Source organism: Ostreococcus lucimarinus, chromosome 11 (assembly GCF_000092065.1).
Source record: "Ostreococcus lucimarinus CCE9901 chromosome 11, complete sequence".
NCBI lineage: Eukaryota > Viridiplantae > Chlorophyta > Mamiellophyceae > Mamiellales > Bathycoccaceae > Ostreococcus > Ostreococcus sp. 'lucimarinus'.
Window position 1 is genome coordinate 412733 of NC_009365.1, and position 23780 is coordinate 436512.

The window sequence follows — 23780 nt, forward strand, 5'->3', positions numbered from 1 at the left end:
TAAAATGCGCCGTCGTGATCGAGGAAACGACCCTCCGATGGTGTCGTCGACGTTCGTCGTCGTCCTCGTCGGCGTCGTCGCCCGCGCGAGCGCGCAGACCCACGCGCACCAACACCATCGAGGCGAAACGAGCCACGGCGACGGAAACTTTGTCACCTTCCCACCGTCGTTCGCGTTCGGCGTCGGAACGTCGGCGTGGCAGATCGAAGGAAACGGTGGTGATCGCCCGCGATCGGTGTGGGACGCGTTCGTGAGCGAACTAGGAGAGGAGAAGAGAGTGGAGGCGGAGCGCGGGATCGGCTTTCACGAGCGATACGCGGCGGATGCGCAAATGATGGCGGATGCGGGAGTGAAACATTTCAAAATGTCCCTGAGCTGGCCGAGGTTGATGCGCGCCGACGGGAGCGCGATCGATGAAGGGTTCGAGTATTATCAGAACGTTTTCGGGGCGCTACGCGAGCGAGGCGTGGAACCGCACGTGACGCTGTTTCACTGGGACACGCCGATGTGGTGCTGCGCCAACGAAACGATCGCGAGCGGGCGTGGGAGCGTGTGCGAAGGAGCTTGGGTGAAGGATGAAATCTTGAAAGATTTTGAGAAGTACGCGGATGCGGTGTTTAGTAGACTCGGGAAGGGGATAAAATATTGGACCACAATTAGTGAGCCAAAAACCGTCGCAGAGATGGGCTACGGTGCGGGCCTTCACGCGCCTGGGCGTCGGAGCGTGGAAGAACAACTTAAAGTGGGGCATAATATGTTGCGTGCACACGCTTTGGCGGTGGCGCTCTATAGGGAGAAATATTCCCAGTTTGGAGGGAAACTTTCAATCAATTTGAATAGCGCTTGGGTCGAGCCGGCGTCGGATTCGCCGGACGACGTGCGTGCGGCGGCAAACGCGATGGATGAAGAGCTTGGATGGTTTGCCGATCCTATTTATAAAGGTGACTATCCGGCGAGCATGCGGGCGAGATTGGGGAGCTTTCTTCCGGAGTTCACCGAGGAGGAGCGCGTGCTCGTGAAAGGGAGCGTCGATTACTTTGCGCTCAATCACTACACGTCCTACTTCGCCAAGCATGTGACCGACGCGCAAGCTTCGTCGCAGCTTGGTTTGAGCGGCAGACCTCAGCCGTGGGAGATCACACTAGAGTCAGAAAAGAGCAAGAAACCAATCGGCAAGGAGGCGCAAAGCGACTGGTTGCACATCGTGCCGTGGGGATTAGAAAAGGTTTTGCTGCACATCAAGGACAGATACGACGATCCAGCGATCATGATCTCGGAGAATGGCGTCGATATCGCCGAGAGGGGCGATATCGCGGAAACTCTGGACGACACAACGAGAGTCAAGTTTATCGATGCCTATCTCGGAGCCGCTCGCGAGGCGATGCGTAAAGGCGCAAACGTTGTGGGGTACTTTTATTGGTCGATGTTCGACAACGTCGAGTGGGTGGATGGGCGATCGAAACGATTTGGTTTGGTTTATGTCGATTACGACGGCAAGTACGGCGAAAAGATGAAGCGCTATCCAAAGAAATCTCTCGAGCACTTCTCCTCCTACATGCGAGGAGAGCACGCCGAAGAACCAACCCTCGGTGCCGCGCGCGTGCGACACTCGCTCGAAGACTCTTTCGTTCAAGTCGATCCGAGGCGTCAGGGCGAAATCTTCGCATTGCAAGGCATGGCGTTGACCATCGCCTGCGTCTACGCCGCGGCAGCGGCGTTCGCCGGCGGCGTCAAAATCGTCGAGCAAGACGTCGAGCAAGACGAACGCTCGTCCCTCGTCTGACGCCATCGCCCACGATCGACACATAGCAAACAAATTCGCTTAAACGAGTAAACAGTTGAGACTTAGCGCGCGTTGAAACAATCACATGCACGGTATTGAACCATGGCGTGTACACGAGTCTCCGAAGACTCGCGTGCTTCGGGCGCTCCGCGCCATCGCGTCCACGTCGACGCGATGTGACCTTCGCCACGATCTCGCCCTCCTCGAGCGAGGTTTCGCGAACGCGCTTGCTCGCGACGAGCTCCGGCGCCGCGCAAAGCTTCGCGAGACGACTCGCAGCCGCGCGCGCACATATCGCTCGGTCGCCCGCGTCTTGACCGGGCGCGAGCGCGATTTGCGCGAGCCGCGCGAAATTTCGGTCCCCCGCGACGCGCGCGTTCTCCGCCACGCGTCGGTGGCGTCGCAGAAACTTTTTCACGTGCGTCTTCTTCGTCATGCCTCCATGTGACGTTTCGTCTCGGCGTCTCGACCTTGTGACGCGGCCTCGGACGCGCGCGAGGGCACCTCGGCACTCTGCGACGCGCGCGCGACTCGGCGCGGTCGTCGCGGACGCGTCGCGAAAGAAGAAAAAAAGTCGAGCATCGAACCGCGCGTCGTTCGAGCGCCGCGCCGCGGCGCGCGCGACGCGCGGACGCGCGAGATGGGGCGCGTTGAAGCGGCGTTTCTCGGCGCCGGATCCCGCCTCGGGCGGCGCCTCGGGCGTCGCGCGCGCGACTAGCAAGACACGAAAACGAAGGAAAGAAAGCGCGTACGAATTCTTTTGAATCGATGTGCGCGGCGATGGACGCGCGCGCGCGCGTTCGCGCGCCGACTCGCGCGATCGTCGTCTCCGAGACGGGCCGCGCAGACTGACCCTCGCGCAGAGGCCGACGCCAGAAGACACGCGAAACAAGGCGGCGATAGCGTCCAAACTATCGCTCGCCTGCGGCAGGTTAACCCAGGGTTGACCCAAGGTTGACCCAGCCGCAGTACTACACCCTCGCGGCGCGAGGACGCGAAGGAGGGACAGCTCGCTCGCGCGATCTCGTCGAACGACCTAGAGCCCTCGAAAGTAGCGATTGTAGTACGTCGCGTCACTCGCAGCCTCGCGCGATGCTTCGAGTCGCCGCCGCGCGCGCGGTCGCGCGCACCCTCGCCCCCGCGAGCGTCCGCGCCGCCCGCCCGCGCGCGCGCGACGCGCGCCGGGCGCCGTCTCGTCGCGCGGCCGCCTCGTTCGCCGCGAACGACGACGTGCGCGCGATAAAACTCGCGCCGTACTGCGAACTCCTCACGCGGTCGAACGACGCCGAACGACCGCTCGCGATATGCGTCGGATGGTTTGGAGCGTCGTTGAAACACGTGAAGAAGTATGCGGCGATGTACGTCGACGCGAATTGCGACGCGGTGGCGATCGCGCCGCCGAGCGCGGCGATGCTCGTGCCGGCGGCGGTCGATGCGTACGCCGACGTAATCCTGCGAGCGCTCGCGCGGCACGTTCGCGGAAAGTGCGTCGTGCACGTGGCGTCGAACGGAGGGTTCATTTTCGCTGGAAATTTAATGCTCAAGGCGGCGAACGGCGACGCGACGGCGCGCACGATTTTTGAGCGGACGAAGGGCGTCGTGTTCGATTGCGCCCCTGGAAATTTGCGGCCCGATATCGTGGCGCGGGCGTTCGCGGCTGTCGTTGGAGGCGCGAGCGCGACGAGTGAGCCATCGCCGTATTTCGAGGTGTTTGCGTCGTGGTTGTTAGGGAGAAGGGTTCTCAGCGAACGTTTGCTGAGGATCGATGAGTTGTGGGGCAAGGCGGGAGCGCCAGAGTCAATCTTGTTGCGTTGCCCGTCGATGTTCATGTACAGCGAAGCCGACGTACTGATTTCCCCACGCGAGATCGAGGCTTTCGCGACGCTCAGACAAGACCAAACCGGTCACAGGAGCACTCTTCACAAGTACGACGACGCTGGGCACTGCGAAATTGGCCGCGACGACTACGAAGATTACAAGAGCAAGGTGACCGATTTCTTAGAGCGCGTCGTGCATTCGGCGGCGTAGCATTTGTTGTATTATTTTCTAGATTTCTAGTCATCGCGGCGTCTAAGTTGATGTTGTTTGCGAGCGCACGCGCACGAGGTCTTTGATTTCTTTCACGAATGATGCGTTTGCGAGTAATTCTTCACACGCAACATGGATTCTGAACCGCCAGTAATGTTTGGGATTCGTTGGGTCGTTGATTGTTTCTTCCAGCGCTGGTCGCTTGGCGTATCGTTCGTCGAGCGCAAGAACGTCTTGAATCGGGAAAATAGCCAGCACGCTCGGACTTTCGATGTGCTGGGTGAGAATTCGGCGCATCACACTCGGCGTGCACGCGTCGTCATTTCCGCACTGAAACATCTCGTCGTATCGCGCACGGCGTTCGGCGTCTTCTTCCCACCACGCTCGCGTGGTCATGGTGTCGTGACAAGAAGGCGAGCAAACCGTTAAGTATGAATACGTGTGCGGGCGACCGAATTCTGAACTTTCGCCCACGGGAGGCATGCGCTGAATGCGTAAACCTAGAATACCAAGTTCATCCATCACAGGCGGCACGCACATCGGTGTGAAGCCGAGGTCTTCTCCACACACGAGCATTTCCGTCGATTTCAACAGCGCGGGTAACACTTTTCGTGCTTGCTTACGCCATGTGTTCGTTTGACGGCCGAAATAGTAATCGTTCGACAAATCTCTGAGCGCGTCTCGCATCCAGCCTTCGAGCGCTTGGAAAGACGTCGTCTCTTCGAGCCCGAACCGAGGATAGAAATGGTCGATATTCTCCACGTCTGTCAAGAGGCATCGGTTTTGAAACAGTTGCATCAATCCAGCGCGAACCAAGAGTTGTTCGTCGTTGAGATGCATCGGGAAATCTCCGCGAGGTTTCGTTGCGGCAAAAATAGCCTGTTCAGTGTCAAACTCACGTCTGAACTGCCATAATCCGCGCTGATCATCGACCTCGATCATGTATCGATACGCGATTTCGTGCACGTTTTCTCCGAAAAGCACCTCTAACTCGTGCCATTGGATATAAGGCTGCGTCAGACGATTGAGATCCCACAACCCACGCGCCGCGAGCTCGTCGCGCGTGAGCGGTAGCGACGGCCTGAACCGACCCATGCGCCCAGTTGTAGCGCTCGCGGGAAGTTCCCATATTCGGAAGAATCCTAAGATATGATCGATACGAATCGCGCTGAAGTACTGCTCCAAGTGTTGCATGCGAGCTCGCCACCAGGCGTAGTCGTCCTCAGCCATAGTTTCCCAGTTGTACGTCGGGAATCCCCAGTTCTGTCCGTTTGCATCAAAAGCATCGGGCGGCGCGCCCGTGGAAGTATCCATGCGGAACAAACGTGGGTGCATCCACGTATCGACGCTGCGTTTGTCCACGCCGACCGGAAGATCGCCTTTCAAAATGACACCCTTTGACTTGGCGTATTGCGCCGTCGTAACCAGTTGGGTGTGCAAATTGTACTGGAGGTAAAAAAAGAATCGTGTCGACTCGTACAAATCGCCTCCCGGGCAATCAATCTTGTCCAAAATTTCTTTCGAGAACGTGGCGAACACACCCCAACGCCAATGTTCAGCCGTACCGAACAAATCTCGAAGTACGCAAAAGACGCCGTACGGTCGCAGCCACGATTCATTGGCTTTATAAAACGTTTGAAAATCATCAGACGCGAGAACCTTTTCGCCGTCGGTATAATAGGCTCGACGCGCGAACGAAAGTTTCTCCTTTACCGTTGCCTCGTAGTCGATCTCTTTCAAGTCCAACGCCACGCGCGCGGCTTCGATTTCCTCCGCGAGTTCCGCCGTGACGCCGGATAGCTCTTGCACGCGCAGATACATGACGTGAAGCGCGTGCACGGAGAGCGACGAGTACGGATAAGAGTCCCAAAAAGTGCCGTACACGCACGTGTCATTTACCGGCAACACCTGCACCACGGACATCCCAGTCGTCGACGCAAAGTCCACCATTTGACGCAAATCCACAAAGTCGCCGCACCCGACGCTCTGCGCCGTGCGCACGGAGAAGACGGGAAGCGCCATTCCCGAACCTTTCCAAACCCCGCCGTGGGTGAAGACGCCATCGCGATGAATCAATCGTCTTTCTACCGCGTTTGCGACGTCCCCGTCGTCGCTCAGCGAACACTCTCGCGCGCCTCGAGCGTCCTCCACGACGTCGTCGCCGTCCCGAAGGGCGTACGAGTACTCAAACGGCAACTCGGACGCGTCTACTTGGAACTCGATCGTCCACACGTCCGTTCCCGCGCGTTTGCCGAGCGAGCGCTCACTTTTCAAAGCCGCGCACGACCCACGCACGACGACGCGCTGGGATTTCGTCGCACGAGGCGCCTTAATCTCCAACCGCACGTCTACTCCGGCGCGCCCGCGCTTCGCCGGCGTCGTCTCCCCATTCGTCTCGCACCGATCTCCCACGACTTCGTGCGCCAAATCCCCGCGTCCCACGTACTCCGGCGTCACCACGCTCGCGAACGCCTTGCGTTCGAACACGTGCTCCGCCGTGGCGCGCGAATTCCACTCGTCCGCGCACTCCACGCCTCGCTCGCCGCGCGTCCCGCGCCCGTCCTCCAACTCCAACGTCCGCACCTCCCCGTCCCACGCGATCACGTGTTCGCGCTCGTCGATCACCGCGTACCTATACTCGATCGTCCTCCTCCCGTTCGCGCTTTTCCCGCTCCCGAGCCCTCCGTCCTCCGCGCGCGTCTCCGCTCGCCACTCGAGCTCGCGTTCGCCGCGTCCCGCCCGACACCGCATCCGCAGCCCTCTCGCCGGGTTCCATCGTCCCAGCGCCGCGTCCGCGCCGCACACCACGAGATTCTCCCCCCAATTCGTCCAGTACGACGTTCGAAACGCGATCGTCGTCCCATCGCGCGCGCGCGTCGCCGTCGCGCCCGACGCCGTTAATCCGTCCGCGTCCTCGTCGGCGTCTTCGCGCCGTCGTTCCGTCGTCACCGTCGCGAGCGTCGCGTCGAGCGCGCGCGCGAGCGATGCGACGTCGTTCGGCGCGTCTCTCATCTCGCGCGCGCGCGCGATCGACGCCGCGGCGGCGAGTGACGGACGCGATTCGCGCGCGCGCGATTCGCGATCGGTCGCGCGCGGTCGGTCGTCGTATGTGCAAACAGTGAGGAGTTGGTGTTTCGGTGCCGCCGCGCCCGCGCGCGACGGCACACGTCGACGCCTCGCGCGCGAGCGATGCGCGCGACGACGGCGACGTGCGCGCGCGCGATGCGGTGCGGACTGTCCAGAGCGCTCGACGCGCGAGGGCCGGGCGCGACGCGCGCGGCGGGCGCGACGCGACGACGCGCGACGACGACGCGGCGCGCCGCCGGCGGCGGGACGACGACGGACGACGACGACGACGACGCGCGCGCGCGGGCGAGCGGGACGTCGGCGATCGAGATGGAGCGCATGGACCGCGAGGCGCGGACGTACGCCACGGCGTGGGCGAACGAACTGGCGAGCACGCTGTCGGAGGACGCGAGGGCGCTGGAGCGAAGGCTGTTCGGCGACGAAGGCGGCGCGAGCGAGCGCGGCGAGGACGAAGACGAAGACGCGAGCGAGGAAGAGACGGTCGGGACGAGCGGGAGGAAGGGGAAGGCGCGCGCGGACGCGAGAGTGCGAAGGAAGACGCGACGAGATTGGAGTAAAGTGCCGGACGAGGCGCTGCCAAGAGTCGCCGTCGTGGGACGGCCAAACGTGGGGAAGAGCGCGTTGTTTAATAGACTCACTGGAACGAAACGGGCGATCGTGTACGACGAGCCGGGGGTGACGCGAGATCGGATGTATGTGCGCGCGTATTGGGGCGAACACGAGTTCATGATGGTGGACACGGGCGGGTTGGAAAATTTACCGGCCAATCCCGAGGGTGGGCCGAAGACGGACACCGTCGGCGGCGTCGAAATCTTACCTGGGATGATCGAGGCGCAGGCCGCGGAGGCTGTGCGAGAAGCGTCTGTGCTCATTTTTGTCGTCGACGGTCAAGTTGGGCTGACGGCGGCGGATATGGATATTTTCGCCTGGTTGCGTCGCACGCACTCGAAAATACCGCTCCATCTGGCGGTGAACAAGTGCGAGAGCACGACGAAGGGGGAGGACCAAATCCTCGAGTTTTGGTCTTTAGGCGACGTTACCCCACTCGCTGTTTCCGCCATCAGCGGCACCGGGACCGGGGAGCTTTTGGATAACATGTGCGCGACTTTGCCGCCGCCTCCGCAAGTCTCCGAGGATGAAAACGCAGAGGAGGAAGATATTCCCGTCACAGTCGCCATCATCGGCCGACCGAACGTGGGGAAGAGTTCGTTGTTGAATGGTTTGGCCGGTGAAGCGCGATCGATCGTGAGCGACTTTTCTGGTACCACACGAGACAGCATCGATACCTTGGTCGAGGACAAGTACACGGGGCGAAAGTTTACACTCATCGATACGGCGGGCATTCGGCGACGAACTCAAGTGAAATCCGGCACGGATGGAGCCGAAAAACTCAGCGTCGGTCGCGCTTTGCAAGCGATGAAGCGTGCAGACGTAGTGGTGCTAGTTATAGATGGTACTGAAGGACCGAGCCAACAGGATTTTGTACTCGCCGAGCGCGCCACGCAAGAGGGCTGCGCCATCGTGTTGTGCATCAACAAGTGGGATTTGGTGGACAAGGATACGCACACGATGAACAAGTATACGGACGATATGCGATTAAAGTTGCGTGTGTTTGAATATGCCGAAATTGTGTACACGTCTGCGCTCACTGGACAGAGAATCCAAAAGATTTTAGACGCCGCGCAGGTGGCGAGCGAGAATCACCGCAAACGTCTCACCACGGCGACGCTCAACTCTGTCGTACAAGAGGCGACTTTGTGGAAGCTCCCGCCGTCGAGAAACAGCAGAAAGGGTAAGATTTATTACATCACGCAAGCGTCGATACGTCCACCGACGTTCGTCTTTTTCGTGAACGACCCCAAGCTGTTTCCGGACACGTACCGTCGGTACATGGAGCGCCAACTGAGAGAGAACATCGGCTTCCCGGGAACTCCGATTCGCTTGCTGTGGAGAGGAAAGGGCGTCGAAAAAGGGCCGAGGAAATAAATAGAAGCGATTGCGTAAATGTATTAAGATGAGAAGCTATGATAATTTTGAATAACCTGACGCGCGCGGCGGTGTTGAGCGCTTTGCGTTGTACAACAAGAATTGAATCGAAGTCGCCGTCTCGTCGCGCGACGACGCGACGAATCTTCCCTCCTCAGATGACCAGTAAGCACACGATCACCAGGGTTCCGATGGCGAGCAGATATCGCGATAGCAGCAACTGACTCGCCTGTTCCGTGCTCAATTCGTCGCTGCTCCTCAAACCCAGCAACGTCGCCAGTCCCGCCGCCGATTCCAGCGGCGGCGCGCCGCCTCCCTCGCGCTTCGCCCCCCCCCTCGCGGTGTTCGCCCCGAACCCGTACAGCGGGATCAACATATCCTTCGTCATCTCTCCCTTGCACACCGGGCACGCCACGTTATCGCCGACGCTCAGCCACGTGTTGATGCATCGCCAGCAGTACAAGTGCCCGCACGGCGTCACCACCGGCTCCCGCGCGACTTCGAAGCACACGTTGCACTCAAATTTTTCCTTCGTTCCTCCCTCCCCATCGCCTCGCGCGACGTCCGAATCGAACGACGCGCGCGACGTTCGCCTCACCGCGCCCGCGCTACGTCTCCGCGCGCCCTCGTCCTCGCCCGCGTCTCGCGTCGTCGTCGCCCCGTCGCCGCGCCCTCGTCCCCGCGCCGACGTCGTCGCTCGCCCCGACGTCGTCGCGCTCGCGTCCGCGTCCATCGTCCCCGTCGACGCGCTCCGTCGCGACGTTTTTCTCGCCGTCGCGCGCGCCATGTCGTCGGCGTCGTCGCCGCGCGGCGCGTTCGCGACGCTTCGGATCGCGACGCTTCGGCGCGCGCCGATCGACGCGCCTCGGCGATCCGTCGCGTCGCGCGTCGCGCGCGCCGATCGAGGTCGACGCGCGGCGATCGCGCGTCGTCGCGCGCGCGCTCGTCGCGCGCGCGCGTGTGTGGACGCGCGCGACGGATTCGATTCGCCGCGTCGGACGAGCGTCGCGGCGCGGCGACGCGACAAGGCGACGCGCGACGCGCGCGCATCCTCGATGACGCCGACGACGGCGACGCGCGTCGCGACGCCGGCGACGCGCGCGACGGACGCGACGCGCGCGCGAGCGACGACGAGGCGCAGAGGCGAGACGGCGCGACGACGCGCGAGCGACGCGCGCGCGCGAACGACGACGGCGCGCGGCGCGAGACGCGAGAGCTCGGACGCGCGCGCGACGACGGGGACGGCGGCGAACGACGCGCGCGAAACGGCGGCGCGGCGAGGGACGACGCGCGCGAGGGCGAACGCGAGGGCGAACGCGGCGACGACGCGCGAGGACGAGACGACGACGACGAGGTATCGAATGGTGGTGGTGTCGCTCGTGGCGTTCGCGCTGATGCTGTGCAACGCGGATCGGGTGATCATGGCGGTGGCGGGGGTGCCGCTGGCGGCGGCGAACGGGTGGGGCGAACGCGCCGTCGGGTTGGTGCAGAGCTCGTTCCTGTGGGGGTACGCGCTGACGCCGCTCGTCGGCGGGATGTTGGCGGATAGATACGGTGGGAAGGTGGTGCTCGGGGCGGGTATCGCGGTTTGGTCGCTGGCGACCGTGGCGACGCCGTTCGCGGCGACGAGCGGAGGCTTGGCGCCGCTGCTCGTCGCGCGCGCGGTCATGGGGCTGGGGGAGGGCGTGGCGTTGCCGTGCATGAATAACGTCATCTCCCGGTGGGTGCCGAGGACCGAGCGTTCGCGCGCGGTGGCGATTTCTATGGGAGGATTTCAAAGCGGTTCGATGATTGGCTTGCTCGCGGCGCCCGCGCTCCTGGCGAGAGGCGGCGTTCCCGGACCGTTCATCCTCTTCGGCGCGCTCGGTTTGGCGTGGGCGGCGATTTGGCACTTCGCCGCGACGACGTATCCCAAAGATTGCAAAATGGTGGGCGCCCGCGAGTTGAATTACATCGTCGACTCTCCCGGAGGCGCGCTCACGTCGTCGTCGTCGACGCTCAAGGACGCGGCGCCTCCGCCCTTTAAATTATTGCTGTCCAAAGCCCCGACCTGGGCGTGCATCATCGCCAACTTTGTCAATAACTGGGGTTTTTTCATCCTTCTGGCGTGGATGCCGCTCTATTTCAAGCAAGTCGTCGGTCTTAACCTCAGAGAAGCCGCGTGGTTTAGCGCGCTTCCGTGGGCCACCATGGCGGCGAGCGGCGTCGTCGCGGGAACATTGGCGGATAACTTGATCAACTCTCGCGGTTGGTCGGTGACTGCGACGCGCAAATTCATTCAAGGCGTCGGTTTCATCGGTCCTGCGATTTGTTTGATCATTCTGGCCGCGTATGGAGCGCAGATGACGGCGGCGCGCGCGGTGACGACGCTCACCGTCGCGTGCGGGTGCACGGCGTTTACGCAAGCGGGATTTTTGGTCAACTTTCAAGAGATCGGCCCGAAATACGCAGGCGTGCTGCACGGCATGGCGAACACCGCGGGGAGTATCGCGGGAATGGTTGGAACGTACGCCACCGGCGCCGTGTTGGAGGCCACGGGTGGGAACTGGAGCGCCGTACTCTACATAACCGCCGTCGTCTACGCCTTGGGCGCGGCGACGTGGTTGACGATGAGCACGGGCGAGCGCGTATTTGATTGATTTAGTAATAATGCAAACAATGTGATAATATTATCATAAAGTACAACATTTGCCGAAGACCGCAAAAATCGCGCGCTGAGCCAACCGTTTACGAGCGCGCCGCGTCGTCGCGCGCGCCATCGTCGATTCCCATCGGCCGAGTTGATGAAGCGATAGATCGTGTCACGATCGCACTCGTCCGAGGCGTTCGCGCCGGATCGTCGCGCGTCGAGACGTGACGATTGCAGCGCGTCGCTTTGATCGGCGGCGCCACGTCAGACACATGGGTTATGGGCGCCTATTTAGCCTATTTACGTGCCGGTGCGCGCGTTTGACGATCGGTTGGTTGACGATTGATGGCGAGCGCGCGTTCGATTGATTCGAAGTAGTGATGCTCGTTATTTTCGTTCGAAGGGACATGGATCTTTCGCTGGGAGGTGGTGTTGAATGAACACCAATTTTGCGCGGTTGACCCGCACAATTGGTTTAAAGACAACCGAGTTTAAAGCTCAGCGGTCTATACTTTTTCTTTTTTGATTGTTTGTTTGAGAGTGAAACACCTTAGAAAGGATACGTCACCGGGCGCTTACGCGCGCTCACCTCGGATGCGGCGGGCGAGTTGGACGTCCTTCGGCATGATGGTGACGCGCTTGGCGTGGATGGCGCACAAGTTCGTGTCTTCGAACAAGCCGACCAAGTACGCTTCGGACGCTTCTTGGAGCGCCAAGACCGCGGAGGATTGGAATCGCAAGTCCGTCTTGAAGTCTTGCGCGATTTCGCGGACAAGGCGTTGGAACGGGAGCTTGCGGATCAAAAGTTCGGTGGACTTTTGGTACTTGCGGATTTCCCGAAGCGCGACGGTACCCGGGCGGTACCTGTGCGGCTTCTTGACGCCGCCGGTCGCCGGGGCGGACTTGCGGGCCGCCTTGGTGGCGAGTTGCTTGCGCGGGGCCTTGCCACCGGTGGACTTACGGGCAGTTTGCTTCGTACGGGCCATTTTTACTGTGAGATTCGCGAGGAATTGTGACGCGCGGCGACGCGCAAAAACGCGTCTCGACGGCGAAAACGCCTCACGCCGCGCGCGACGCGCGAGGCGATCGCGCGCATCGCTCGAGTCGCGAACCGTCGATTTTTTAGGGGTCGCACGCGCGTTCGCCGCGATTAACGCGCATCGATTGTGTGAAAACGACAATCACAAAGACTCGTCACGGGTCATCACTCGTCGATGCACGACGCGATCGCGCTTTTACGAAATCGTTTTTTGTTAAACGCCGCGTTCGCGGAAAAAGGGGCGATTCGTGTGCGCAAACAGTTCGGCGATCGACTCGAGAGGCGTGAGAAATCGCCTCACGCCGCGCGCGCGCGATGGAGGCCGCGCGCGTCGTCGCGGGCGCCACAAATCGACTCGTCGTATTTCGTAATCAACAATGTCCGGTCGCGGTAAAGGTGGTAAAGGTCTCGGGAAGGGTGGCGCCAAGCGTCACCGAAAGGTGTTGCGCGACAACATCCAAGGCATCACGAAGCCGGCGATCCGCCGTCTCGCTCGCCGTGGTGGTGTCAAGCGCATCTCCGGTCTCATCTACGAAGAGACCCGAGGCGTCCTCAAGGTGTTCCTCGAGAACGTGATCCGCGATGCGGTCACGTACACCGAGCACGCCCGCAGAAAGACCGTCACCGCCATGGATGTCGTCTACGCGCTCAAGCGCCAAGGCCGCACCTTGTACGGTTTCGGCGGTTAAGCGTTTTTTTAAAACGCCGACCGACGTCTACGTACGCGCAAGCGAAACAAACTCAAGACGCGTCTCTCGACGCGTCTCGAAAACACTGGTGTTCAAAAAATTAACACCACCAATTCTAAAAGGTTCCTTCGTCTCGGCTAAAATCGCGCGTCTCGTTCGTCGCTCGCGTTCTGTCGTTCGCGCTTGAAATTTGAAAATTTGAAATCACCCGACAGCCGGTCGCGTGGACGCGCTCCATGGCGCCGCGCGCGTCCGCCGCGGTCGCGACCGTCGCGGTCGTCGCGGCCGCGACGACGATTTGGTATTACCGTCGCCATCGCCGACGCGAGCGAAGCGACGACGGGCGCGCGTTCGAGCGCGAGCAAATTCGTCTCAAGAGTGCGTTGGCGAAACTCGCGCGCGATGGCAACCTCGCGCGCGCGTCCGACACCGGTGCGATGGTGTCGTTGACGAAAGAACAATGCGGTGGAACGACCGCGAGGTACGCTTGGACGCAGAGCGAAGATGAGATCGTCGTGAGCTTCGCCGCGCCCGCGGACGCGACGTCCCGCGAGTGCGAGGTGACGCTGACGTCCACCGCGGCGACGGTTCGCGTGCGAGGACAGACGCTGCTGGACGGGGAGTTGACTCGGGCAATAGTGAAGGATGATTCGTATTGGGAGCTGGAAAGCGACGGTTCGCAGAAGGTGCTGCGACTTTCGCTGACCAAGCTTCGGCGGACGTGCGCCAAGTTTCACTGGCCGAGCGTGTGCGTCGGGGAACCGGAGATCGACGTCGCCGCGTTCGGCGATCCCGTGATGGGGGTGACGGGAAATTTGAACGGCGATGCGATGAAGACGATGATGGAGGACGTGGCGGCGATGCGACGCGACGCCGAGAAAAATTAGCGTTAGACGACTCAATAGAAATTTTTTAATACATAGGCGGATCGATCAATCGTCGCTCGTTATCGTAGTCACGGGCACCGGAACCGTCTCGCGAAGCGAAACGTTCATCGCGTCATCGAGCCCATCCGCCGCCGACGCGTGCGCGGCGGCGTATTGTCGTTTCCGCGCGTCTAGCGCGTCGCACGCGCGCCAGACGACGTCGTCGCCCACGAATCTCGCTCCCGCGATCGCGAGCGCCACGAACGCGACGCAGACGCAAATCATCCCCAGTGACTGTCTCGGAATCTCCCCAAACTTCCCCGCCGCGAAGAGCGGCTGCACCTCGACGTCGTACGTCACGTACTCTGGCGCCGTCGCGCCCGCCCAATACACCCCCTCCCGCTCCGCTCGCACCACGACGCGCGCGCGCGTCATCCCCTCCCCGAGCGTCCGTCTGCTCAACACTAACTTTTCCACGTTCAGCAGCCTCCTCCGTAGCTCCGTGCGTCCATCCGACGTCGTCCCGCCGACCCAACCGCCGCCGCCGCCGAACCACCCGCCGCCGCCGAGCCATCCCGAGTCCAACTCCACCGCGATCGCCGCCGCGCTCGTCGCTCGGTACGACACCTTCACCTCGTACGCCGTGTTTGCTTTCAGATCTCGCACGTCGTACGCGTGCGCGCGTCCGAACGCCAGCTCGACGTCCCGCGCGCGCGTCCCCGGCGTGAGCGTCGTCGGTCGTCGCGCCGTCGCGCGCGCCTCGGCGCGCGTCACCGCGCGCGCGACGACCGCCGCGAGCAGCGCGAGCAGGCGCGTCGCGCGCGCGCGACGCCGCGCGCGACGCCGCGCCGTCGGCGTCGGCGGCGTCGACATCGCCGCGACGCGCTCGACAGTGACGCAGACGCAGACGCAGACCGACGCGACGCGACGCGACGCCGGACGCGACGCGACGTCGGACGCGCGCGACGCTTCGCGCGTCGCATGCTCGCGCGCGCGCGCGTCGCGGCGTCGTCGAGCGCGAGCGCGCGTCGTCGCGGTGCGTCGACGAAGGCGGAGCGACGACGCGACGCGTGCGTCATGCGCGCCGAAAGCGCGCGCGCGACGTTCGAACGTGGACAAGACACCCTGCGCGTGTCGTATGAATTACATCGCGAGAACCGCGCGCGCGCGGTGGAGGCGATGCGGGCGCGCGGCGACGGCGACGGCGTCGTCGCGATGACGGGCGGCCGGCAGACGCGACGATACTCGACGGATAACGAACCGTTGTTTCGACAGGAGTCGTACTTTCACTGGATGTTCGGAGTGCTGGAGGGCGATTGTCACGGCGCGTTGGACGCGAGGACGGGGAAGTCGACGCTGTTCGTGCCGAGACTACCACAGGAGTACGCGATTTGGATGGGCGCCATCGAGACGCGCGAATCGTTCGCGGAACGGTATCTCGTGGACGAGGTGATGTACGCGGACGAGTTCGAGGGGTACTTGAAGGCGTTAGACACCAAGATATACGTGTTAAAAGGGGTGAACTCGGACAGTGGGGACGTGACGGACGGTTTGGGGGCGGAATTGGAAGCCGCGCTGGGGGCGACGAAGATCGACGCCACAGACGCTTTGTTCAACGTCATCACCGAGCTTCGCACGGTGAAGACGGCGCGCGAGCAAGAGGTTTTGAAATACGCGAGCAAGATTAGTTCCATGGCGCACGTGGAGGTGATTCGCTCGTTAAAGCCGGGAATGATGGAGTATCAACTCGAATCGTTGTTCAAGCACACGTGTTACAGTCGAGGCGGGATGCGGAACGAATCGTACACGTCGATTTGCGCCGCGGGTAAAAACGGGGCAACGTTGCATTACGGTCACGCTGGCGCCCCGAACTCGGCGCAAATCAAAGAAGGCGATTTAGTGTTGATGGACATGGGCGCGGAGTACCACTGCTACGCCGCCGACATCACGACGACGGTTCCGGCTGGTGGAAAGTTCACCCCGGACGCGAAGATCATCTACGAGGGCGTTTTGGCCGCGCATCAAGCGGTGTTGAAAGCGTTGAAGCCTGGATGCGCGTGGCTCGACTTGCAGCGTCTCGCGGAAACGCATATTCTGCGCGCGTTGGTCGATGGCGGCTTTCTCGTCGGCGACATCGACGAGATGATGGCGAAACGAGTGAGCGCCACGTTCATGCCGCACGGTCTCGGCCATCACCTCGGCGTGGACACGCACGATGTTGGTGGTTACGGGCTCCCGGGAACACCCGCGCGGAGCACCGAGCCTGGATTGAAGAATTGCAGAACAGCATCCTTGATGAAGGAAGGCAACGTCATGACGATCGAGCCGGGATGCTATTTCATCGACGTTTTGCTCGACAGGGCTCTCGCCGACGGATCCGACATCAAGCAATATTTTGTTGCCGATCGCGTGAACGCGTGTCGATCGATGGGTGGCGTACGATTAGAAGATAACGTCGTCGTCACCGCCGACGGTTGCCAGTCTTGGACGAGCGTTCCTCGCACCGTCGCCGAAGTCGAAGCCGTCATGGCTGGCGCGTCTTGGCCGTGAGCTCATCTCTCGCGCGCATCGTCGCCATCAAATCACAAAAATTTCTACTAGTTTTACACGTCATCGTTATTGCTAATCACCATCGTACACAGTTCACTTTGTCTCCTTTGTCTCCTTTGTCTCCTTCGTCGACGTCGGCGCCAATCGATCCTCTCGAAAGTTCGGCGCCGGCGTCGTCCTCGGCAGATGTCTGTAATCGTACAGCAAACTATCCGCCACGTGTTCCTCCTCCTCATCGTTCTTCCGTTCGCTGTACGTGCGCCACCACGTCTTCAAACTCTCGTCGTACCGCGCCGCTTTCGTCGCCGTCTCAACCACCGTCGTCTTCGTCGTCGTCGTCGTCGTCGTCGTCGTCGTCGTCGTCGTCCCGTAGATGGCCTCCAACACGTGCGCCGGCACCGCGGTTCCGCCTCGCGCCGTCGCGGGCGCGCGCGTCTCGGCGTCGCGCGCCGACATCGTCGCGAAGTGTCGCGGCGTCCCCGCCGGGACACCGCGCCGCGACGCCATGACGCGCGCGCAGGCGTCGATCGGCGTCGATCGCGCCGTCGCGCGCGCGCGCGCGACGACGCGAACGCCGCGGTGCGCGCGCGCGGCGTTCGCGTCGCGCTCGGACGACGCGCCGTGCGTCGTCGACGACGAAGACGCCGAGGCGAAGCGAATAAAACAGCGCGCGCACCGAAAACGGAACCGCGCGCGGTGCAGGACCCGCGCGAACGAGCGCGTGGACGCGTTGCTCGAGAAGTTTCGCGCGCTGCGACCGCTCGAACGCGCGAACGACGATGGATCGTGGGAGACGGTGTACGCGGAGGAGGAGGAAGACCGGGACGACGGCGTCGACTGGGACGGGCTGCCGCCGGGCGCGGACCCGTTCGGGACGAATAAGAAGGGTGGACGAGAGCGAGGGATGCGGAAGCGGAATCAAGTGATGACGTTCGTGAAACACTTGCGAGCGCTACTTTCGCTGCGAGGGCGAAGGGAGATAAAGAGGTGCGTCGATTTTGGATGCGGTACGGGGAACGTTTTGATGACGTGCGCGGCGACGTTTCCGGAAATCGACTTCGTCGGCGTCGATTTGAACGCGACGAGCATTGAGATTTTAAACTCGAGGATTCGGAAATCGGGGTTGACAAACGTCAGCGCGGTGGTCGGATTGATCGAAGACGGCGATACGTTCGGGGCGGACTGCGCGTTGGCGCTGCACGTGTGCGGGAGCGCAACGGATCGAGTGTTAAACAGCGCGGTGCGAGCGAGAATCCCGTTCGTCATCGCGCCTTGTTGCGTGGGCAAAGTTCAAGAGGGTGGGATGCGAAGCTTGAATCGCATGCGTAACGATTTGATTTCGCTCGATAAAATAGAAGACATCGAGCGGCCGAGGTCGAGGCTGATGCGAGCCGCGGGTTTCGATTTCGAAGCGTACATGTCTGCCGCGACTTTGGCCGATTGGAGCGGGCACCAGGGCGTGGATCCGAGCGATCCGAACGAGCCTCTCGCCGCGCTTCCGAGACGCGCGAAGAGCGCCATCGAGGCGGATCGTGGGGAGTTTGCACGAGAGCACGCTTACGACGTGACGTTGCACAAGATGCCCGCGCAAAGCGGCATTCGCGATGACGTCTTGGTCGGGATCCCACTTTGAGCGCTCGCGTGTATTCTTTGTCTAATTGTTTGTCTATTGTTTCTATAGCTAGTCTACGTTGTCATGATTCTTGGTCGGGATCCCACTTTGAGCGCTCGCGTGTATTCTTTGTCTAATTGTTTGTCTATTGTTTCTATAGCTAGTCTACGTTGTCATGATGACTCATCAGTCATCGCCTCGAGCGTCGACCGCAGCAGCGGTTGATCGTCAAACCAGGCGCCCGAATCTTTCGCCAACGCGCTCGGAAAGTGCCGCTCGAACGCCTCGAGATCCCACGCCTCGCCCTCATCTGGGCTACATATTATCTGAATCGCCGGTCCCAGGCCTAAAGATTCGGGAATGCGTATCGCGCACGCGTGCAAGTAGCATCGTTCCGCGACGGCCCCCGAATACACGTCGTCGCCCAACAGCGGCGCGCCGAGCGATTTCGCGCACACTCGCAACTGATGCGTCTTCCCAGTCAGCGGTCGAAATATGAACATTCGTCGCCCTTTCGCTCCGAAGCTCACGAATTTCGTCACCGCCGGATTATCTTTCGTGTTCGTCAGTTTGTACGCCTTTCGCCGCGCTCGCGCCATGTCCCCCGTCACCGTCCCCATCTTCTTCTTCGGCTTTTTCCCCGAAATCCCGACGTAATACTTGACGATCGCCCGCGTCGCGAACCCATCGCTCAGTTTCTTCGCCGCGTCCGCCGTCTTCGCGAACACTAGCGTCCCGCTCGTGCCCTTGTCCAACCTGTGCACGGCGCGAAGGCGCTCTTCGCGCGCGTCGCGACTCGCGCGCAGCCGCGCCAGCGCCCCAGGTTCGAATTCGCTGTGAAACGACACCCCCGGCGGTTTATTCACGATCACCACCGCGTCGTTTTCGTACAGCACGCGCGGCGTCTTCGCGTTTTCGCGCGTTGTCCCGCTCGAGGTCGTTACCTCGTCGTCGTCGTCGTCGTCGTCGCGCGCGAGCGCGCGCGCGCGCCGCGGCGCGCCGACCGCGCGCGACGGTCCAACGAACCCTCGACGATGGACCCGCGCGGCGCGCGCGGCGCGGCGCGGCCCCGCGACGGCGCGCGTCGTCGTCGTCGTCGTCGTCGTCGTCGTCGCCATCGCAACGCGCGCGTCTGACGCCAGTTCGCGCCGCGTCGTCGAGTCGTCTCGACGCGCGGCGCGCGCGCCGATGGCGTCGCAAACGGGCGCGATCAAGCGACTCGCGAGCAAGGCGTTTCGAGGCGTGAACGTGGACGGATTCGCGTTCCAATCGCCCGACGTGCGATGCTACGTGCTGACGCACTTTCACGCGGATCATTACTGCGGCCTGAGCGGCTCGTTCGGTAAGGACGGCGATGAGGCGAAGATATACTGCTCTGAAATAACCGCGCGATTGGTGGTGGAATTCCTGGGCGTGAAGCGCGAGCGCGTGGTCGGGTGCGAGCTGGGACGGGGGACGACGCTGCGAGGCGCCGGGACGCGCGGGGACGACGTGGAGGCGACGTTCGTGGACGCGAATCATTGCCCGGGCGCGTGTTTGGTGTTTTTTAGAAATAAAATAACGGGGGAGACGCTGTTGCATACCGGAGATTTTCGAGCGGCGGCGCGCGTGCGGAACGATGGGACGCTGAGAGAGTTGTTGACGACGTGTCGGGACGGATCGGTGGATGAGGTGATGCTGGATACGACGTATTGCGAAAAGAAGTGGACGTTTCCCGATCAAGACGTGGTGCTGAATAAGATGAGACAGATCGCGCGGGATGAACTCGCGCGAGAACCGCGGACGCTGTTCTTGTGTGGGTCGTATTCGATCGGGAAGGAGCGGGCGATTCAAGCCGTGTGTCAGGGGGCGCAGAGTCGAGCGAGCGTCACGGCGAGACGAAAGAAATCGCTCGAATTGAGCGGGTGGTGGCGCGATGATGCGTTTGTGTGCGAAGACGATGACGCCGAAGAAGCCGCACGATGCCAAGTGCGCGTGTGTGGCCTCGGAAAAGGCTCAAATCATCGCGCGATGATGGAAATTATGGCAAAGGAGGCACCGCGATGGCGCGCCGCCGTCGCGTTTTCGCCCACCGGCTGGAGTTATACGAAGAAAATGGACGAAGACGGGTTTAACGTGAACCCCTGGATAGAAAACGAAGGACGCACGCGCACGTATGCGATTCCGTACAGCGAGCATTCGAGCTACACCGAGTTGCGGGAATTTATAAAATTCTTAAAGCCGAAGAAAATCACCCCGACGGTGAACGCGATCACGCCCAAGGATAGAGAAAAGTTGGTGAACAAACACTTTTTGGACTTGGTGGATTTGAAGCAGGACGTCAATAGGTTGGACTATTACTTCAAAAACAGCGCGTCGTCGATGTTGCGGGCGAAGAAGCAGAAAAAGACGGAGAATGTCGTCGTAATCATTGATAGCGAAGACGAACGAGACGACGACGTTAAAGTGGAGGCGGAAATCATCTCTGCTCTCGACGGGGACGTCGAAACCGTTCGAAGACAGCGCGAGATGTGGAATCAAATAGGTCGCGTGGAGACAAAAAAGCCGCCGAAACCGCTGGAACCTTTCCCTCTCGAGTGCATCGCCGTCGTGCGAAACGGCGAGTACGACCAGTTTCGTTCTCGAGCGCACGTCGAACAACGACTCAAAGAGCTCGGCGCGACGATCATGTCCCGCGTGACGCCCAACGTCACGCACATAATCGTTCCGAACCGAGGTGAGCTCGCGAACGAGGCCAATCGCCTGAGCGCGCTTCGCGAAATGGACGAGTACAAGAACCATCCCACTGCGCTTCGCGTCACCGAGGCTTGGTTGATGCGCCACGTGCGCGCGCGCGCCAATGACGTCGCCCCCTCACACAGCGAGGCCGCCGTCGCCGCGTTCGAGGCGAAGAAGCGCGAAGAAAAACTCGCTCGCCTCGCCGACGCCAAGCGAAAGCGCGACGAGAAGAAGACATTAGCATTAGAAACGCGTTAGGACTGTTAAAACGTAGAGACATTCAACATTCGCTCGCTTGATTCATTTCCTTTTCCTTCACACCGCGGCGCGTCGCCCGAGATGTCCGACGCCGAGCGCGCGGACGACGTGTCGAGCGATGCGTCGAGCGAGCTCGCGCGCCTTCGCGACGTTGCCGCGCGCGATGATTGGCTCGTCGAGGTCCCATCGTCGAGCTGTGCGTTGGAACGCTCGCTCGGCTGCGGATCGTCCGGTGAAGCGTTTCTGGCGTCCTGGCGCGGCGCGCGCGTGGTGGTGAAGACCATGAAACTATTACACGACGATGACGCCGCGAGAAGGGCGCTGGCGCGAAGAGCGTTCGTGAGAGAGTGCGAAATCATGGCGAGGCTGAGACACCCAAACGTGTTGGCGTTTTACGGGGCGAACGCGAACGGGAGAGACGCGAGCGTGGTGTGCGAGTACGCCCCGGGCGGGACGCTGAAGCAGTGGTTGCACGAAAATAAAGGGAAGAAACGGTCGCTAAGCGCGCGGTTGGGGATGGCGTTGGATATCGCGAGAGCGTTCGCGTATTTGGAGTCGCGAACGCCTCGCGTGATGCATCGAGATTTGAAACCGAGCAACGTGTTCGTGAGCGTCGATGGACGAGCGCTCGTGGCGGATTTCGGGTTGGCACGATTTGTTGCGCCAAGAGGAGAAGATCTCACAGGAGAGACCGGGACGTACATATACATGGCGCCGGAGGTGATTAAGAGTCAACATTACGACGAACGCGCTGACGTGTTCTCGTATGGGATTTTACTTTACGAGCTGGTCACGGGAATAGAACCGTACCAACCGCATCATTTCACGGGGATTCAAATCGCAACGGCCGTCGCAGATCGCGCGTTTCGGCCGAAGATTCCGGATTCCACGCACGCCGGATTAACAGCCATCATTGAGATGTGTTGGCAACAAGACGCAAGCAATCGGCCGTCATTCGAACGTGTTCGTGAATCGATGGAAACCATGGTTCCGGACATTCTCAAAGAGGAAGAGACAAAACTCGCAGAACAACGTGAGAATCCAAGTTTTCAAGCGAAGACGCTCCAAAATTTATCGAGTACGCTCGCCGATTGGTCGAAAAAGATGTCCGATTTAGCTTCGTAGCGCGATTAACAAAGTTTGGTTTCCACACAAAACCACTTCCCTGCGCGCGTCAAACAGCGACGGACATGCGTCGTCGACACAAACGTATAATATCCCATGTGATTGCGACACTCATGCTTAATTGTAGGGGAACGGTGCTCGCCGCGGACGTTCGACCTCGAGACGAAACCGACGCCATCGTCGGTGCGCGAGGCGCAATGTCGAGCCGCATCATAGGTGGAGTCATACCTGACTCTCCGTTATCAAAATACGCGCATGTTGTGGCTATTTTTGTTCAATCTGGGATGAGCGAGTACTTTCGTTGCGGTGGAACGCTCATCTCCAACGTGCACGTCATGTCTGCCGCGCACTGTTTCTTTGACCGCGCCGGCGTGTCGAACGTTGGAGCGTATTCATCGGTGGTCGTCAGATTCGGCGCACACGCCGACGTGAATGCGGGTGCGATGACGGCGAGCGTTGTCCGCATAGATGGACATCCTGAGTTCAGTGATATTACCTGGGACAACGACGTTTCAGTCCTCACGCTTTCGTCTCCCGTCGACGTCGCATCGTACCCGCCCGTTGTACTAGCTTGGAATCCGGCCGACATCAACGTCGGCCAGATCGCACACGTCGTCGGTTGGGGCACTCGAGACGATAACATGTTAAGCAAAGTGATGATGGAAGGTACGGTGCCCATTGTGTCACACGCGCAGTGCACCGCCGCCGGCAGTTACGCCCCGAGTGAAATTCTGCCTTCGATGGTCTGCGCCGGTTACGCCCAAGGCGGCGTCGACGCGTGCCAGGGAGATTCCGGCGGTCCGTTGATTCAGAATTCAAAGCAAATCGGGATCGTCAGTTGGGGCGAAGGATGCGCGCTCCCACAAAAGTACGGCGTGTACTTCGCCGTGCGCGCCGCGCAAGGCTTTCTGGCTCTCGCCACGGATTCGTCGGTGTATCAATTTTCGCCTTCCGACGACCAAGCATCGCCGCCGCCATCGCCGACGCCGACGCCGACCCCGCAATTTCCCATTTTCAGTGGACTCTTCGCCTGGCTCTCGGCGTGAATAACTAAACTAGAGAAATAATTTTGTCGTCGCGTCGCCACCGCTGGGCGGCGCACCGCGCCACCGCTGGGCGCTGGTCCGCCCGCGCGTCACCGCACACCCCGACGCTCGCGTCGACCGCCCGTCCACGGATCGCCGGTCGGTACATGCGCGTCGCCCGCGCCGTCGCTCGCATCAGCGTCGTCGTACGCCCCCCCGCGCGACAAACAGCGCGACGACACGCGGTGCCCGCGACTCGTCCACGCGCGACGAATTTCTTCTTCAACGCCTCGCGAGGCGTCGCCGCGAGCGCCGCGATGGGGAACGACGACGTCACGGTGACGTTTAGTCACAACTGAGGTGCGTCGGCGCGTCACGACGGACG

At 61.3% G+C, this 23780-nt stretch overlaps 17 protein-coding genes across 17 annotated transcripts; 11 read left to right on the plus strand and 6 right to left on the minus strand.

The window, feature by feature from the left end:
- Window positions 1-157: 157 nt before the first annotated feature.
- On the plus strand, window positions 158-1558 carry OSTLU_2583 (predicted protein; the record flags this gene model as incomplete). Its single annotated transcript, XM_001420294.1, has 2 exons — window positions 158-507; window positions 550-1558. Coding segments are annotated over 2 exons (1359 nt in total), but the record flags the coding sequence as incomplete, so codon positions are not given.
- A 1455-nt stretch (window positions 1559-3013) lies between these two features.
- Window positions 3014-3811, plus strand: OSTLU_93463 (predicted protein; the record flags this gene model as incomplete). The annotated part of the gene is made up of 1 exon (XM_001420295.1): window positions 3014-3811. A coding segment is annotated over one exon (798 nt), but the record flags the coding sequence as incomplete, so codon positions are not given.
- Window positions 3812-3853: 42 nt separating this feature from the next.
- On the minus strand, window positions 3854-6043 carry OSTLU_44388 (predicted protein; the record flags this gene model as incomplete). Its single annotated transcript, XM_001420465.1, has 1 exon — window positions 3854-6043. A coding segment is annotated over one exon (2190 nt), but the record flags the coding sequence as incomplete, so codon positions are not given.
- Window positions 6044-7216: 1173 nt separating this feature from the next.
- On the plus strand, window positions 7217-8884 carry OSTLU_44322 (predicted protein; the record flags this gene model as incomplete). Its single annotated transcript, XM_001420296.1, has 1 exon — window positions 7217-8884. One exon carries the CDS (start codon window positions 7217-7219, stop codon window positions 8882-8884), a length of 1668 nt encoding a protein of 555 aa, XP_001420333.1.
- A 154-nt stretch (window positions 8885-9038) lies between these two features.
- On the minus strand, window positions 9039-9617 carry OSTLU_26544 (predicted protein; the record flags this gene model as incomplete). The annotated part of the gene is made up of 1 exon (XM_001420466.1): window positions 9039-9617. The coding sequence occupies one exon, from the start codon at window positions 9615-9617 to the stop codon at window positions 9039-9041; it is 579 nt and encodes a 192-aa protein (XP_001420503.1).
- A 616-nt stretch (window positions 9618-10233) lies between these two features.
- OSTLU_2927 (MFS family transporter: sugar) lies at window positions 10234-11523 on the plus strand (the record flags this gene model as incomplete). Its single annotated transcript, XM_001420297.2, has 1 exon — window positions 10234-11523. A coding segment is annotated over one exon (1290 nt), but the record flags the coding sequence as incomplete, so codon positions are not given.
- Window positions 11524-12088: 565 nt separating this feature from the next.
- Window positions 12089-12499, minus strand: OSTLU_17380 (predicted protein; the record flags this gene model as incomplete). Its single annotated transcript, XM_001420467.1, has 1 exon — window positions 12089-12499. The coding sequence occupies one exon, from the start codon at window positions 12497-12499 to the stop codon at window positions 12089-12091; it is 411 nt and encodes a 136-aa protein (XP_001420504.1).
- A 430-nt stretch (window positions 12500-12929) lies between these two features.
- HFO3502 (predicted protein) lies at window positions 12930-13241 on the plus strand (the record flags this gene model as incomplete). Its single annotated transcript, XM_001420298.1, has 1 exon — window positions 12930-13241. One exon carries the CDS (start codon window positions 12930-12932, stop codon window positions 13239-13241), a length of 312 nt encoding a protein of 103 aa, XP_001420335.1.
- A 437-nt stretch (window positions 13242-13678) lies between these two features.
- Window positions 13679-14128, plus strand: OSTLU_26548 (predicted protein; the record flags this gene model as incomplete). Its single annotated transcript, XM_001420299.1, has 1 exon — window positions 13679-14128. One exon carries the CDS (start codon window positions 13679-13681, stop codon window positions 14126-14128), a length of 450 nt encoding a protein of 149 aa, XP_001420336.1.
- A 45-nt stretch (window positions 14129-14173) lies between these two features.
- On the minus strand, window positions 14174-14980 carry OSTLU_17383 (predicted protein; the record flags this gene model as incomplete). The annotated part of the gene is made up of 1 exon (XM_001420468.1): window positions 14174-14980. The coding sequence occupies one exon, from the start codon at window positions 14978-14980 to the stop codon at window positions 14174-14176; it is 807 nt and encodes a 268-aa protein (XP_001420505.1).
- A 33-nt stretch (window positions 14981-15013) lies between these two features.
- Window positions 15014-16726, plus strand: OSTLU_26550 (predicted protein). Its single transcript, XM_001420300.1, has one exon. It carries the CDS (start codon window positions 15185-15187, stop codon window positions 16655-16657), a length of 1473 nt encoding a protein of 490 aa, XP_001420337.1. The 5' UTR covers window positions 15014-15184; the 3' UTR covers window positions 16658-16726.
- Window positions 16727-16750: 24 nt separating this feature from the next.
- Window positions 16751-17164, minus strand: OSTLU_26551 (predicted protein; the record flags this gene model as incomplete). Its single annotated transcript, XM_001420469.1, has 1 exon — window positions 16751-17164. One exon carries the CDS (start codon window positions 17162-17164, stop codon window positions 16751-16753), a length of 414 nt encoding a protein of 137 aa, XP_001420506.1.
- A 289-nt stretch (window positions 17165-17453) lies between these two features.
- On the plus strand, window positions 17454-18290 carry OSTLU_93465 (predicted protein; the record flags this gene model as incomplete). The annotated part of the gene is made up of 1 exon (XM_001420301.1): window positions 17454-18290. A coding segment is annotated over one exon (837 nt), but the record flags the coding sequence as incomplete, so codon positions are not given.
- A 344-nt stretch (window positions 18291-18634) lies between these two features.
- On the minus strand, window positions 18635-19168 carry OSTLU_10480 (predicted protein; the record flags this gene model as incomplete). Its single annotated transcript, XM_001420470.1, has 1 exon — window positions 18635-19168. A coding segment is annotated over one exon (534 nt), but the record flags the coding sequence as incomplete, so codon positions are not given.
- A 289-nt stretch (window positions 19169-19457) lies between these two features.
- Window positions 19458-20561, plus strand: OSTLU_44277 (predicted protein; the record flags this gene model as incomplete). Its single annotated transcript, XM_001420302.1, has 1 exon — window positions 19458-20561. A coding segment is annotated over one exon (1104 nt), but the record flags the coding sequence as incomplete, so codon positions are not given.
- A 906-nt stretch (window positions 20562-21467) lies between these two features.
- Window positions 21468-22250, plus strand: OSTLU_5051 (predicted protein; the record flags this gene model as incomplete). Its single annotated transcript, XM_001420303.1, has 1 exon — window positions 21468-22250. A coding segment is annotated over one exon (783 nt), but the record flags the coding sequence as incomplete, so codon positions are not given.
- A 422-nt stretch (window positions 22251-22672) lies between these two features.
- OSTLU_7168 (predicted protein) lies at window positions 22673-23299 on the plus strand (the record flags this gene model as incomplete). Its single annotated transcript, XM_001420304.1, has 1 exon — window positions 22673-23299. A coding segment is annotated over one exon (627 nt), but the record flags the coding sequence as incomplete, so codon positions are not given.
- Window positions 23300-23780: the final 481 nt, after the last annotated feature.